At 35.9% G+C, this 16,594-nt stretch overlaps 3 protein-coding genes and 2 long non-coding RNA genes across 5 annotated transcripts; 3 read left to right on the top strand and 2 right to left on the bottom strand.

Moving 5' to 3' along the window:
* Nucleotides 1-616: 616 nt before the first annotated feature.
* On the bottom strand, nucleotides 617-1,005 carry LOC146736549 (uncharacterized). Its single transcript, XR_014930948.1, has 2 exons — nucleotides 892-1,005; nucleotides 617-783 (listed from the first exon to the last, which is right to left on the bottom strand). It is a non-coding gene; the product is annotated as an uncharacterized LOC146736549 (long non-coding RNA).
* A 296-nt stretch (nucleotides 1,006-1,301) lies between these two features.
* On the bottom strand, nucleotides 1,302-4,416 carry LOC146736548 (BTB/POZ domain-containing protein 17-like). The gene is made up of 2 exons (XM_085505497.1): nucleotides 4,298-4,416; nucleotides 1,302-3,453 (listed from the first exon to the last, which is right to left on the bottom strand). Exon 2 carries the CDS (start codon nucleotides 3,445-3,447, stop codon nucleotides 2,455-2,457), a length of 993 nt encoding a protein of 330 aa, XP_085361623.1. The 5' UTR covers nucleotides 3,448-3,453; nucleotides 4,298-4,416; the 3' UTR covers nucleotides 1,302-2,454.
* Nucleotides 4,417-4,737: 321 nt separating this feature from the next.
* On the top strand, nucleotides 4,738-5,696 carry LOC146736547 (uncharacterized). The gene is made up of 3 exons (XR_014930947.1): nucleotides 4,738-4,830; nucleotides 4,984-5,090; nucleotides 5,379-5,696. It is a non-coding gene; the product is annotated as an uncharacterized LOC146736547 (long non-coding RNA).
* Nucleotides 5,697-7,891: 2,195 nt separating this feature from the next.
* Nucleotides 7,892-8,956, top strand: LOC146736546 (protein mono-ADP-ribosyltransferase PARP12-like). Its single transcript, XM_085505284.1, has one exon. It carries the CDS (start codon nucleotides 7,892-7,894, stop codon nucleotides 8,954-8,956), a length of 1,065 nt encoding a protein of 354 aa, XP_085361410.1.
* On the top strand, nucleotides 8,595-15,483 carry LOC146736545 (protein mono-ADP-ribosyltransferase PARP12-like). Its single transcript, XM_085505045.1, has 5 exons — nucleotides 8,595-8,952; nucleotides 11,481-11,673; nucleotides 11,996-12,213; nucleotides 12,824-13,093; nucleotides 13,857-15,483. Exons 3-5 carry the CDS (start codon nucleotides 12,122-12,124, stop codon nucleotides 14,275-14,277), a joined length of 783 nt encoding a protein of 260 aa, XP_085361171.1. The 5' UTR covers nucleotides 8,595-8,952; nucleotides 11,481-11,673; nucleotides 11,996-12,121; the 3' UTR covers nucleotides 14,278-15,483.
* Nucleotides 15,484-16,594: the final 1,111 nt, after the last annotated feature.

The following is a 16,594-nucleotide window of genomic DNA, read 5'->3' as shown; positions in this document are numbered from 1 at the left end:
TAACGCTTGTAGGCGTTGAATAGCATATCGAAACATTAAATGTGTGGATCGCCGTTCATAATTTAATTCTTTTTCTAACGCCTCTTGATTTAGTTCCATTCTGTTCAAGCGCTTTCTCCATTGCGATAAATCAGATACGATCGAATAAATGGCCTCATGATTTTCCTTAATCCCATTCAGAGCATTCCCTATTCTTTTATTCGTTGTGAAAACATATGAGTTTAAATCATCTTCGTACGCAACAATTTGATCTGTCATAACCTCGGTGGAACTTTCCAATGCCGCTACATGCCGTCTCAAAATATTTACGTCGTTCGACGTGGCCGTTCCGAATAAAGATTTCGATACCTTCCCTACAAAGTCTAATAATCCCCTTTTCTGCCGTTCATTTCCCAAATTCTTTTTCTCTATCTTTGGAAATAACACACGAATCGCTCGTTCATCTCTCAAAATATGATACATATAGAACGTATTCTGTTGTTCGACTAACTTCAAAGTTTCCCCGTATTCCTCACAAAACTTCGGAATGAGGTGAACTGTTTCGTTCGAACATAATGACTCATTCACACTCATCATAGGAATATCTAAATAAGGTATTGCGAACGTATGATGCCAATACGTTAGGCTGTTATCGATGTTTGCTACCCGTTCAAACAATACTCCATAATTGGGGCGCAGAACATAATCTCTCATCTGCACAGACGGTTTCCATCGTACGACCAGTAATACACTAATAAATATCAACGCTATTCTCATCTTGACATCAATTTCTCGGGAGACGCACTATAAATTAGTAATGAAATGAAAAGAAGGGGGTATGACACATGATAAATGAAAAATTCGTGGCCAATTCTCAATTTGCGTGGTCGAATGGTAGAATTAAGTACCCACCTAAAGCGTTTCCTATGTTCTCATCAAATTGTCCATGGCGTCACCGCCCGGCGTCTTCATGAAAGTGTGACCCCCAACACCAAACCCGTACGTAGCTATAGTGCGGACATAACACCTCCATGTAATTTTAAACTTAGGCTTTATCATGGATTCTTTCCACGCTCCTTGAGAAATGATCTCGTATGAATGAATTCGTTAAGTATTATCGTTAGTAATGGATGATGTGCGTCCCAGGGTCTAAATAACACTCGTCTTGTCACACACTAATCTCTTTTTAATATACTTCTAAACCATTAATCAACTTTTCCCGCCTTCTTTTATTCGCTCTTATCGATCCCATAAGGGGTATCGGATGGTCTTCTAAAAATAATCTCGCCTGTTCGTTTAAATTCTCATAACATTCCCAAGAATTTTGATCTTTTGGGTACCCCACCCATTTAATAAGATACTCTTTTCTACCGTTCCTTAGCCTACCCTTAATAATCTTTTCGATACCAAAATATCCGCCATTCTTACTATTCATCTCTGTGTCTCTGGGCATACATACAATTCAATACCACAAAAAAAACGGTAAAAAAAAGATAGAAAAGCAAGCAATACATTACATTACTGAGCAATAGGGTTAGGGTTCTGGAAAAGAGTTCAACGTCCTTATTGAGTTACACAGTGTCAGTTACAGCGTCCAGCGAGCAGTTCTCTAAGCAATACACAGATAGCTAAAGTTCTAATTCAAAGTCTATATAGCGTCTTCTTCTTTCGTCGCGTTAGTCCGGGGTCGTTCTTTGTCATCTTCTTGTCTTTAATGTCGCTCAATTCTTAATTATACAGTCCTATCCGGTACTGGTCCTTCCGAAGGGGTTCTGAAATCTTCATCTCTTCAGCGTTGTACATCGGTGCCATACTGGTAACGGTGTTAGTCGTCGAGCGCGGTTTCTGAGTCGTCTCTGCCATGGAGCTGTTAGTTCGGTTCACAAGAAAGACACCTCTTCGTCATTTCACTTTTCTTCACAGGATGATTTTTGTGTTGAACACAATGCCCAAGGGTTATCCACCACGTGTGATAGGTATTTTTGATGGTTAAAAACCTTTCACTTAGGTAACCGGGGTTCGGTCGTTTCCACGCTAGGCTAACAAAAGACACACACAAGCTTCGTTCATGTTCCCAAAACGATTCTCTGCCAAGTCCCTGGTTTTCACCCGAGACAGCATTAAATCCATCTTTATTTCTTGTCACCCCTTAACCAATTACAATCAGTATAAGAGACTCCAAGGCCTTTCCTTCCAACAAACAACCAATCACATGAAAGTTTTACACATCATAATCAATTAATTACTCGTCAAGCTGTCTAGAGAAAACATTTCTATACATTGTCAACACTAACTAATATTGATGGGGTAATAATCTCGCACTAACATTCCACCAAGATACTACCTTTTTTAAACTCGCAAACAACATTGGTTTAGAATTACAGCTACTGTCTTGTATCTTAAAAACTGCAGAGTCATAAGATGTTTTTGGTTGATTTCGACCAGCTCGCCATCTGGTCTTGTCATTAACCTTTATCAGTATATGTCATGACAACCACTGTCAAACTGACTGAAATATAAATCATGATACAGTCGTGGCTCTTTCATTGTATCAGGTTCCTGTGTTGTTATACGTGTATGTGCATGTGATCGCAATGCTGGGATGATGTACTGGTCGTTGTATTGATCAATGTGCTTTCTTACAAACTCAGTATCAGCCAAACGATCTAAATCTAGAAGACTCATCATTTGAAATCGTATGAGCGGCAACAACTGCTGGAGATGTTCCTTTACCGTGTCCGTTCTTGAATCGTCCTCAATCCACGTGACAACCCACTGATGTAGTGCCAACTCGTTTGGAACAATCAAGTCGCTTTTTCCCAGAAACATCTTAATCATTGCCAAGTCCATGTTCAGCCAGATGGCGGACTCTACAACCAGCTTCAAATTCCATGATAAAAGGTTGACACACAACTGCTCTAAGTTGTTGTGTCCAGCTTTTTGCGAATAACATAACCAAGAATAGACTCGAGTCAGTCCCGCATCATTAGCGTTACAGTTGTAATTACTGCACATGTGTTTCAGACAAGACTGGGTCAACTGTGGGACTAGATACTTATCTGCCAGCATGAGGAAATACAAGACATTCCCGAGAGTGACGTCAACAGTATATGTGTAGATATACCGCAGAAAAGCTTCAAAGCACTTTACACATTCTTTTGAATCTCCCACAAGGTTGATTTCATTGGTTTTGGATTCTTTCCATTCAGAACTGAACATTTTACGGAAATATTCACTGGACATAGCAAGTATCGATTTCACAACATTATACGTCTTGTCCCCGACATTAATAACCACGTCACTTAAATCCTTGTCGTTGAAAAGTGAACTCATTTGAACTTGAAGTACTTGGCAATCGTTGAATACTGTAATTGCCTCACTTTCTTTATTTACTTCCGCCGTTGTTTGTGTCTCAATATCATCAGCATTGATAGTGGAAGGTGAAAGTTGACTCTCTCTATTGGCCATTTTTAACTAATATATGAAAGAAAAAACATGTAATATACTGACATAATATTTAATTATGCAAGAATTTATTCCTAAAATAGAACAAAGCAAGAAATCAAGTGATGGTTGCTGTTGCAAATTATCGTTCGTAAGAAAGTGTATGTGGACATTATGGAAATTTCAATACAACATTTTCAATAAAACATAGAACCCTAAATACAGCCTACACTTGTCGAAAAAGTGATGAAATTTAAATTTTATTGGCCACAAATATTTTGAAATCAACATTATAAAGACGGCGAAGCGATAACTCAATTAATCTCTGTGCTTGGTCGATAGTGAACGCCCTTTCCTATGTACTAACTGTTTATAAATATTTACAATTTAACAGACTATTTTGTTTGTGTGCAACAAAGCAAAAGTATGCCATGTGTGGTTTTATTGGGACTTTACTCGTGGTTTGTTCACTGATGCACGTCTTTTTATTTTCGCAAATTGATTGAAAATGTCATACTGCATATTGCGTCATACTCGTTTAGCAGATAGGCTTTATTTGATTTTGTTTTAAATTGGTACAAAGGCAGGATATTGATGTGAATATTTCTCCATATGCATATTACACATCAAAACAAAAACTCGTCTTTCTCGTAAATCCTCTTTTACATGCACTGAAGGTGCTTAGGCACCAAGGTATGGCGGAGGGTGTGTGATAAACCAGGCACGATACAACAAAAGATGGCGTGGTAGCGCCGAGTTATGAATTTAACTGTATTAGATACAGTTGGCAAGGACAACCCCATTCCCACAAATACCAGACCAGAAGTGTGACCTTTAAGGGTCATGCATATTACACATCAAAATGGTAACTCACGTCGTAAATCCTGTTTTACATGTACTGAAGGTGCTTTGAAGTACAGCGGAGGTGTGTGGTAAACCACAGGGAGCCCAGGAACTATAATCAACTGTAATACGCAATCTCTATGAGCGGGGGGGGGGGGGGTATCGGCTGGTATCTTGTGTAAGAAATTTCTTACACAAGATACCAGCCGATACCCCCCCCCCCGCTCATAGAGATTGCGTATTACAGTTGATTATAGTTCCTGGGCTCCCTGTGGGTAAACCAGGCACGATAAAGCAGTGAGCAAAATATGGCGTGGTAGCACTGAGTTATAAATTAAACGTAAATCAGCCAAATTCCACGAACTCATTATATATTCTTTTGTAATGTGCTATGACCTTTTCAACTGAGGTTTGTCATATATACTTGAGAAATACTGATGCCAATCATTTTTTTTTTCATATCCATGTTAGCAGCAGCCATCTTTTTTTCTATGCATATTTATTATTAGCAAGTCTTTTTTCCTCATGGAAATTACTAACAGCCAGTATTTCATACACATATTAGTAAGTCATTATTTACATACAATTAGTAATGCTTGGTTAACCAATGATAAAACACCAATTAGAACCATGTATTTATCAGATTGCTGCTTACACTACTGCAATCAAATTATATCTTGAATGCAACATTGTTAATCTGTAAATGTGCTATACTAGATCCCTGCTGGTGAATCACATCGGATAAAGCAAGTGTATATACTAGGAGTAACACCTGAGAAGACCGAATGACCACTCAACAATCACTAAGATGCTACCCATATTAAGTATGAGTATGATTAATTATAGAATTATACATATGGGCATTTTCGTTACATTTCTTTCCTAAAACATAGTCTACTTCTACTTGTACAAAAATCAAAACATCGTTTCCAGCCTTTCAATATATTTATACCAATTAATTAATGTACACCCAATAGCAAATTAGACTTGTGTTTATGTTCACCGGAGATATCACACAGTTTTGCTCTGTGATTATACTTCGAAATTTCTAACATATAACTTATACTCTATTCATATAACCATCAATTTTATATTTTTCTCTTTTACGACAGATCTAATTTTGATTCTGACTAACAAAGGGTGACAGAATACAAAAAAGTGTACGTACCGACTACTATACTCACTGGAAGGAAGAAAGAAAGAAAGAAATATACAAAAAAATAACAAAATATTTGTATGCAAATATAATTATTCTTGACTTTTCTCTGTTATTCAGTTCTTTAATAGATTTTTTTATTTATTCATATTGTATTTCGTAGCGTTAATAAAAGAAATGCTTAACCACGGCACGCTATAAATGTATAAACTCCATGATGAACTATTTCATCATTTTTACCTCTTTTATGTAATAAACTCTGGTAGTATGCAAAGACGCTGCGTATTTATTAACTTACGCGGAGTGAATGTATGCGCGTGTGCACCCTCTACTATTACTCACACTAGCGAAGCAATTAATACTCAATTAATCTTTGTGTTTGGTCAATACTGAACGCCCTTTTCTATGTAATAACTGTTTATAAATATTTACAATTTAACAGGATATTTTGTTTGTGTTGAAAAATAATTTAACAAAAAGATTACTGTTCATTGGGGTAAAACCTTCAAATCACCAGTGAGGCAACAGTAAGCAGAGTGAAATGTCAGTAGATCATTCATGGATGCAGATAGTATCATCAAATAAAGCAAAGATTGTATCTATTTCTTACAGTTGGGTATTCACGGTTAGTAATATAGTGAAAATAGTCATTTAGATAAAATCATAACCATGGGTCAGGGAGGCAATAAGACAATCAAAGTTCAAAAAGGCACCAGGTGTAGAAGTTATTTGTTTATGACTTGTAAAAAAATAGTTCAAATTATTTAATTAATCCCCTACTTAAATTATTTAATACTCAAAATTGATCAGAAACATAGAACAACAGATCAAATATTTGTATTGATATCTATGATTCAGAAATATATCAAGAAAAAAAAAATATCTAAATCTATAACACAGCTATGCCGTGAACACAGCTTGTCATTTTCCATTAATACAGATTGAAGAAACAATCAAAACATCAAATAGTTATAATTATCCAGGAATTAAATCAAATGGTAGTTTTAATAATAATAATAATAATGATAATGATAATAATAATAATAATAATAATAATAATAATAATAATAATAATAATAATAATAATAATATTAATAATAACTATTACACTACCAAACCATCAGCAGGTTCAGTATCATGGTAAATAAAAAAAAATATTACAAGACTAAGACGATTCTAAATACAATACAATACAATACAATACAATACAATACAATACAATACAATACAATACAATACTATAATAAAAATAAGGATAAAATAAAGGCTGGGTTAAAAAAAGAAATGTTAAAAAAATACTAGGATGAATACAATTAAAATAAAAAACGATCTAAATTAGTACCCCCTCCAACCAATCACCCTCCCATGACGTGAATAACAATTGTTATTTTGCCTAAATATTTTTTTTTTAAATTTTACAGTGGTATTGTATTGATTCTAGAGAAGATGTATGTGTTATTATTTGTATTTTTAATATCTTCATTGCACTTTTAGAATAGTACCTGTCTTCCTTTATTTGAAAATAAGATGTTTTTCGTGATCTATCTCATTTTCATTAGCCCTTGTACATATTATCTTCTCCATTTGTATTTTGATGTTGTTCTTCTGCCTAAATCAATTCCTCAATTGTGAACGAAATTTTGACAGACATCGCCTCCGAGTAAAATTAGTAGTTACTGTCAAGTATTTTTTTCCATTTCATTTTTTTAAAAAATACTATAGGTTTTAATTTGTTATCGTTCCAGTTGTGCCTCTGCTATGTCTATTTTGTTTTCTTTATGTATTTTTATGTATCTGCCAGCTGTGAGTGTAATTCCTCTCTTTTCTATTGTTTCTTCATCTTCGCCAAGTTTACATGTATATTTAATCCAGTTTGTTTTATTTATTTTTTCTGATTCTTTTAATGCATCCTGAAGGATGTGACATTCTAGTGGAGATTTCAATCTGCAAGTATTTATTTGTGGCACTGTCTGCTTTAATTTTGACAGGGAACCTGCTAAGTTCACCCCCTTACACCTAGTGTAGGTGTTATTTTATTTGCGCCAAAAATAAAACGATAAAAAGGCTACAGACCTGTTCCAAGATATTGTTGTCATTTAATAAATCACAGGCCCGTATTTCTGAACTGTACATCACCTTTGGCGATATAAGTTCGTTAAACATTTTAATACATATAGTTGGTAATATCATTTTAGTATATTATTATTATTATTATTATTATTATTATTAGTAGTAGTAGTAGTATTATTATTATTATACGTGTTTTGTTTAGATGCAATTATACTCTTTATTCAATTTCATTTACCAAAAACAGGGCGCCATCTACGTCTGACATTCAGCTCGAGCGACCTCAGAAGGTCATAGTGCAGGAAATTCCGCGTAATACACTGACATCATTTTTTCTTCGAATTTGATCATCATCTCTGCATTTTAAAAATTCCCAATACTATCACCGCATAAGCAGGGAAAATGGCAAGAAAGAAGGACAACTCGTACCTTGCTATTAAGTTTCCACCGACAACCGATGAGTCGGAAGACGATATCGCTAGGGAATTAGTCCGTGTATTGTGTACGTACCGGGGACGCATGACAGTGAATTCAATAACGGCAGCTCTTGGACCGCAACGATGTCAGCGATACTTTGCCGGATCGAGTCCGGAGATACTACTGTCTAAGTACCCTCAACTGTTCAAGTTAGAAGGGCAGCAACATGCAACGAATGTAACCTTGACAACTAACGTGCGTATATGTCCAACGTACGGAACAAAGGGAGGGTGTAATTTTGGACATGAATGTCAAAATCTACACGTCTGCAAATTCTACTCGGAGGGTAAATGTCGGTTTGTAGGTGCTGGGAGTCTGGCTGGCCCGAAAGCGAAAATGTGTCTATATTCTCACAACTACCATGATAGTCACAATCATCGCATTCTGGAATCAGCCTTACTCGATAAGCTAGCAGAAAAGCAGATTCAAATGGTTATAACACAGAGTTGCATGAACAAATCTGTACCTAAAGTATGTAGCTTCTACAACGTGGAAGTTGGCTATGGTAGAGGAAGCAATTGCGCTTTTCTCCACGTATGTAAGCATTATATTCTCGGTGATTGTGCGTTTACCAACGCCAACAGAAGAGATTGCAAACGTTCTCATAATTTTTACGACTCACAGCCGAAAGCCTTGCTAAATAAATTTGGAATTGAAACATGCCAAAGCCCTAAAGAAGTTTTAAAGATGCTTCGAGAGATGGCTATTGAAAAGGCAGAACTTCCACCCACTTCTCCAAAGTCTCCAACAACACAGTTAGCTAGCAACCACATTCTGGATAAAGATGCATATATCTGTACTTATTTTGTGCGTGGAAAGTGCAACTTCCGGAATGCATGCAAACGCCATCATTGTGACTTGCCGTATATATGGCAACGATCACGTACAATTGATACTGAATGGGTAAACTTCGAACCGGAACTGAACGAGAATATTGAAAAAGCCTTCTGTGAAGCGGCCAATACCAATGTCAGTGTTTTTGACGGGTAAGTAATGTCGTTTTTTGCCACGATTACTAGTAGCTTTCGTGGTAAAGTGGGTTTTGTATCGGGTGGGTTTTGTGGGGAGTAGGTATGCGTCTCAGTAATTGGTCCTTTCATCCTTGTTGAGAATTACAGTTTTATCTGTTTCCTAAACAACTGGCGCCAGTCTGGAAATACCATCCTTAGAAGCTATAGTTTACCTTTATGATTTGTGCAGTTGCTCTAACAGAAGTTCCAAAATAAGACCCATGATCTGGTAATGCCTCTAGTTTCAAATACCATTAAACATTTGACCATTTATAATATGCTTTTCATCATGTATTTTTATACTTTTTATTGACATACTGTAACTAATGATCTTATTGGAATTACAAAGGATAGTTGAATATTGTTTATTAAAATTAATAATCCCCATAACAATTTTCCCCAATATAAATAAATAATAGTAGGAAACAAATACACTGAAATAAAGAATTGTATATATATTTAAATTATTACTAATGCATTGCAATACAACTAATTAAAATTAATTCATATTTTATTATATAGCCTGGACAAAAGAAATCAATATTTTTTCTTGTTTTCTATCTGTGTAACTCCATGTACGAATCCTAATAAAGTTCCCAACTGGCGGTTTAGCAATATTAGGGATTGTCAACTTGTCAATAATTATTGGCGATCTGCTCCACTAGGATTGCCCTTTTGTGAGTTTATTTTCTAGTGTTCTCATGTATTAATTCTTCTGTGATTTTTTTGGCATGCTGATTTCGCCCAAACTTAGCAGGGAGGCAGGCCACACCTTCACCCTAGTTATTAGGTAAAATCTGATAAAAAAAAGTTGGCCCACCATTGCCATAACAACAGCCAAAAAAACTGATTTTTTGATAGCTTCGCACCAAATCTGTCTCCTCCTACGAATTTATGATAAACAACTCAGACATAGCTCATTCTACTCCGCTTGAGTTTGGGCACAAACTTACTATTAGAATTTGTTATATCTTTTCCATTACCGAGAAAATTGACCCAAAACTGTTCACCAGGAATGGCTTTTCAACTCTTTTGTAATTTTTGTGGCTGGGTCGATTTGGTTCATACTTGACAGGTAGGTTGTACCGTCACAATACAACACTGACTTATGTCTGAGAAGAAAGAACAAACCATTGTCACCCTGATTTATAAAAGCCTTATTGTAATGCCGCTCTGTCGTGATGTGTGCCTGTATTCTCTTTCCCAGAGATCCTTGCGGTCAGAACACCGAAAGTATCTCTGCCCGTTGTGTCGTCAGAAAGCGCTGTCTCAGCACACACCACAGGGAGTTGGACAAACTTATGTATTTTAATAAATTATTAAATAATAAATGTTATATAACTTTTCCTTCCTGGTATCGATTTCAAGTAATCACTGATCTTTGTTTATACAACTCTTTCATTTATCACAATCTTTGTTACGCGCTAATGTTATATGCAAATTTTAATGCGCGATGTAGACACAGCCTATTATAGTAAAATATCCCAAGGGTTGAAACGCGCCAGGACTGTGGCATGAGCACAACCGTAAAGCTGGTGGGCATTTAGCTTCATTACATGTTAGTTTTTGCTGTTCACTAAAATATGTGGTTAGAAAGAAACTTAAGTTGTAAAAAGTATATTAAGTTCCGTCTGTAAACACAGTTTGAAAAGGTGGCCGAGCGCTATTTTAGGCAAAATCGGCTCGTAAGGCGTCATATAACAAATCAAACTCGTAACTCGTAACTCGATCATTACACGTTACTTATTATTGCATAAAGCGCAAAGATCTGAGGGAAGGAGATCGATGACACATGTATATATATTCTCCTTCCCAGAGAACACCACACCACCGCCATTTTGTGACTAAACAAGACTATAACTACGCGTATTTGTGCGTATTTTTTATTAAAGGTTTCTCTCACAAAATTTTGCGGGATTCCACTGCTAAGTCGCGTATTTTACCCCGGTAAAATCCATAGATCTGATTGGATGCGCCTCTAAAGCATGCGCCCAATCAAGGTTGGCGTAACATATAATGTAGCGCTGTGTTGCCGATTGCAAAGCATCACCCACAGTCACACTCCTAGTAGAGTGATTGTGAATCACCGATGCAATTTTTGGTGGCTTTTCCATAATTCTTATTTGCCAGTACTATGTTCGGTATGTGGTCTAGTAGTGACTGTGAATCACGGATGCAATTTTTGGTGGCTTTTCCATAATTCTTACTTGCCAGTACTATGTTCGGTATGTGGTCTAGTACTGAACAAAAGAACAAAAACCACATTTGGTCAAACTATTTATGTAGACTATCACTTCAGTTACATTGTGTTTTTGACGCAGACACAGCTGTCGATTCCATGCGTCCGATCCTTAAACGTTCCCGGCACGGAGCCTCCTTCTTGAGCATGGGTCGATCTGTGCTGACTGACTCGCGAGATGACGAGAAATACACCCAACTCTTTTTATAAGTCCTATAGTACATGGTCAAACATTGGAAATCCTCCCTTTCATTCTGTTTTACAGTGGTGACGTCCAGTGGGTAATCAACTTTGATAATATGGCTGCAACAAATGACATAGACACTTCTGTAACACTGGGTTTAAGACGTCTATCCACGTGGTCCACTGGAAGAGCGCCCACTGGACACCTATTCGCAACGCATTGGACGTGGTCATGGCAAGATGAATACAACCAATGGATTAAGTATGGTGAAAAGGTGATGCTTAATTCATTACATATTCGCACTAATCACCATTATCCCATCACCAATTAAAAAGGGTATTCGTTGATCATGTATTACGAAGGAGACAATCCCATGAAAATTATTTTCATGGAAGTTTTTGAGAATTATTAGTCTTTTGTGATTTTTGCTAACCTATTCGGAAAAGAAGAAATAATATTATCCCTGAGTGGTTCCAACAACAAGGGAGAGAATGGTTTTGGGAAAGTAGAAATTTGGGTACAGGCGTTTTTGTACAACTCGTTACTAGTCAATTCAACAGTTGTGAAAGTAACCAAATGTCGATATCCAATTACAGTCATGATCGTCATCAATTGATAGCGATCAACTGGAGAAAGAGTATCAGAATTATCTGGATAAAACGGCGGAAGGTATAGTCTCCTTTACATCAGGACACCATGAATACATTCTTCAGTTTAAAACAATGCAACAACAGAATACGAAATACAAGACAAAAAGGGCCGTCCGCAGAAGACCAAAATTCATGTCTCGCGATGATGTGCAAGATATAATAAGGTAAAAAATAAGTTGGTTTTAATTAGTTGACGTTCAGGGTCACTTCGTGGTCAGATCCGTGGGTTTTGATTTTTAAATATTTGGATGAACATTGTTCATTACCCACTCTCCAAATGCGGTACAAAATCAACATTATACAATTGGGTGGCTGACAACATTTCTAAACCCTATTATAAGATAATTTATATATATGTTTTACAAACATGCTTGTACTGCATCACACGCATGGTAGCTACATTGTGTGCAGTTTTCGCTCTAAACTTGACTTATAATTTAGTCAGCGTCTAGAGAGCAACAGCAATTGACTTGTTGTGGGAACAAACTTTGTTACATAATCAATATAACAGAATCTTGCATAAATAATCTTTTGCATAATAATAATAACGTGTATGTCACCGTGCGCTTTAATCAGGTTTAATCGGAAATGACTCATTTTTGTTTTTACTATCAAGTGTCAAATTCAATGTTTCATTAGACACGCTTTCTGCCCCCTTTTTGTTTTGAATATAATGGCATATTGCTAACAATCAAAAGTGACATTTGCTTACACTATACAATGTTATCTAATATACTACTTTATTGCCTTGTTGATTATACTTGATGACATTAGACAGGGCCCAAGTAGACCAACATGTACTGGTAGTACCACTGTGGCGGTTGCGGCGGCAAAAGGGTCTTCAACGTATTACGTACCTGACCATTGGGACCTCACTGGAGATGACTATGGTGATTACAGATTGGTGGATATCCACCCCACTGGTAAAACTGCGAGAGAATACAATGATGTAACGACCAAGTTTTATAAAACGATTCCACGAACCACTAGAATCACTAGAATTGTCAGAGTTCAGAATGAAGAGTTATGGGACCATCACACAAGGTAAGAATGCTAATTATTACTGGATGAAACGTTGCATGTGTTAAAATTCGGCAATTCATGAACCACCAGTGTAGCAGAGACCCACATCGCCGGGTATTAGGCCGATTGACAATAGCGTTACGGGTCTGTTTATTAGTGGTCTGATCTGTCAGGTTTTTGCATCTGTTTCTATGCAATGTTTTTCATCAAACCTTAACATATTTTGTTGTTGACATGGTGTATATCGTTGTTGCAAATGTTGAATTAATACATTCTATGTTTTAAATGTTTTTCCATCATATGAAATGAAAATAATTGCGCATATCTGCCACGTTCTATATGTGCAGTCGATACCAACATTCGAATTCGGTGTCAGGATTTCATTCTTTCATTGTTACATTGTTTATGCAACATGCTTAGTTTATCCTTACCCTAAACCTATCGATGTTTATGTCAGAATTTAAATTAATCAGACACCTTAATCGTTGCAGCTATCCACTCACTAATTAATATTTACCCTGTACTTTTTTGTTGTGTAATTGTACCAATATAAGTTATATAAACGAATTTTAATTGTGAATAAAGTGGAGTTCTTAGTGAGCAGTCAATATGTAAACCTCGTGTCGTCTAAGTATTTGCCACTGTTCCTACAACCTACCCACCACTATACACTATACCTACCTATAGGAGCCGCATATTCGGCCCGACAGGTCTAATTCATGTGACATATTCTCATCTGAGTTGGTACACCATTATGTAATTTTATTGAATTGTATCCTTACAGAAAAGAAAGGTGGATGATGAAGAAAAACATGGATCGGAAAGTAGAAGAACGGCACTTGTTTCATGGCACCAGACATGAGTTTGTTGACGCTATATGTCAGCAAAACTTTGATTGGCGTGTTAGTGGTACAAGCAGTGGAACAGCCTATGGCAAGGGCAGTTACTTCGCCAGAGATGCCACATATTCTCACAATTATACACGCCCTGACACTAATGGTATATATCAGATGTTTTTGGCTCGGGTGTTGGTGGGGTCATACACTGCTGGAAATAGGGCTCTTGTTAAACCACCACCAAAAAATCCCAGTAATCCCTTCGGTGATTCTTATGATTCATGTGTAAATTCCACATCAGATCCTAGTATATATATCATATTTGACAACAGCCAAACTTATCCACAATATGTTATTTCATACAAGTAAAATCAAAATAGATTGAATTAGAATGGTTAGGAGGTGAAAATTTCCCAACCATTTTGCGTGTACAACAAGTTACCTGTGCAGTCCAGGGATCAAGGATCTTCCATGGTCACTTGTGGTATCAAGTCTAGTACACGTAGTCCTATCGTTGGGTACATATTACCTGTCGGTTAGTGTGTGGCTACACAACTGGTCGCTCTCCTTTATTTAGAATTGATTCCGATTGAATCAATCAAATTATAACTGCCGGCCTCTTCCCAATCTGATATTACCATAGAAGAACACCACCACTGATTGGTCATCATGTTGTGGTCTGTACTATACAAATAAATAATTGCCATAAGTTCCGTTTCAATACTATTATATGTGATTTATGCAACAAATAATTGGTTGGTGATTACTAATAGATTTTGTAGTTTTTCATTTGTCTTAGAAATGTTTTTAATAATTTGTAATTTGTTCTCATATGTTATAATTATAAACGATTCATATTCAGTGTTTATTTAGTTGATACCATTTGGGTATCGGTCACGCGAGATTTGACCCAGAAATTCTTTGTTCTGACTCACAATACATATGTGAATAAGGTGTTATATTGTTTGAATCATGAGATTTCAAGAGCTATATAGAAATAAGTGATTTTGTAAAAAAAATTGTGTATCCGGCATGGACGTGTTTGGTTTTAATATTGTGTTCATTCATATTTTTTTAACAAATCAAAATATTTACAGAGATCCAATTTCTTAAAGAATGAGAGGCTTAGTTAATATATATCCAAGTTCTCACCAAAAATATATGCACCCGCCAAGTGTTTTCACATTTAGGGATTATAATTTTTGTTTTCTATAATTTCTTTGGTAATTACTCAGACCTAACGTTCATGTCACAATACTGTTTCTCGATTGGTCAATTTGAATTCTAACATCCATTTTGATTCATAAATTTGCATATGTATGCACAATTTAACGCTCACAGCTATGCATTTTAAATAATATCCCATGATTTTTGATATATCGATAAATAAATAGTATGATATACTTTTATAAAAAATAATTAGTTGAAGAAAACAAGTTATAACATATTTGGAAACACAAAACATTGATTCGTATTCTGCCTTTTATTGTATTCGCTGACTGTGTGTTTTAATGAATGTAAGTGTGACACAGGTTTGGACTATAATAATAAAGTGGAAACAATCTGAACATTAAATTCTGTTTTTCTTCGATACTTCGTTTTTCTTGTAGTTTCAGCATAGTATTTGAGAATTGTCAAAACCTAATGGTATATTAAATATAGAAATATTGACCCAAGCCAAGGTCGATATACAAATGTGTCGACCTGAAGAAAACATTATCGATATATTTTGTGAAGATCTCTTCCTCCCGAAGTTTTCAAAGACAACATCCATAATGTTCTTCATTCACAAGTTGCTGTTTCATCACATTTCCAATAGCTTGTATTATGTATTTATGTTTCATTATCCCTTCCCGAATTAATGTTATATTTAAGGTTAATGTACGTATCAACTAGTTACGGGCGACAGTCAGACATTTCAAATCGTGATCTTTACAAATGAGGCGCGCGCACACACAAAAAAACAGTATACTGCACTTGGAGCCACTCAGACCTATACATACAACACATTTTCAGTTAAATGAACAATTTAATGAACCCCGCGTGTATGTACGATATACATCGAGTAATAAAATGAAATATATAGGAACACTAAACACTGGTATACGACGTATTAAAACTAATCCTGATTGTGGTTCAATACAATGAAATGACTCGAAAAAAAAAATCAAAGCAGTTCCAATGAAACAACTACACGCGTTTGAGATGTTGAATTGTTCGAGTTACGGACATCGAGTTCCAAAAATGACCATATTTAAGAAACCACGCCCACTTTTACGAAACCACGCCTAAATTGTAACAGAACTCTAAGTTACTGGCAATATATATTTTTAGTTTTGTTCAATGTGCATATTTAATAATTTTAAATTTTAATTAACTGTTAATGAACAGCAGATTATGGGAAACATAAAACTTTGAACAAAATAACAAGTTTATTTAGCCCGTAACTCGAAGTTTGGTTAAATGTTAATAAAACATCAATTTATAATTAGGGCGTGGTTTCTAAATTATAAGCGTGGTCATTTTTGTAACTTTATGTTTTTGTAAATCGTTGTTCGTAACTCGATGTCCACATCTCCACGCCTTTGCCATTTTAAAGTAATTTTCAATGTTGAGAGTGTTATTCACTGAAAGCGCAGTTTAATCACGTGACATCCAGCGCGATTGAGTTGCCACGGGGTTGCCT

The sequence above is a fragment of the Saccoglossus kowalevskii genome, chromosome 11 (genome assembly GCF_978046115.1).
Source record: "Saccoglossus kowalevskii chromosome 11, keSacKowa6.1, whole genome shotgun sequence".
Taxonomy (NCBI): domain Eukaryota; kingdom Metazoa; phylum Hemichordata; class Enteropneusta; family Harrimaniidae; genus Saccoglossus; species Saccoglossus kowalevskii.
This window is presented reverse-complemented; position numbering and strand designations above follow the sequence as displayed.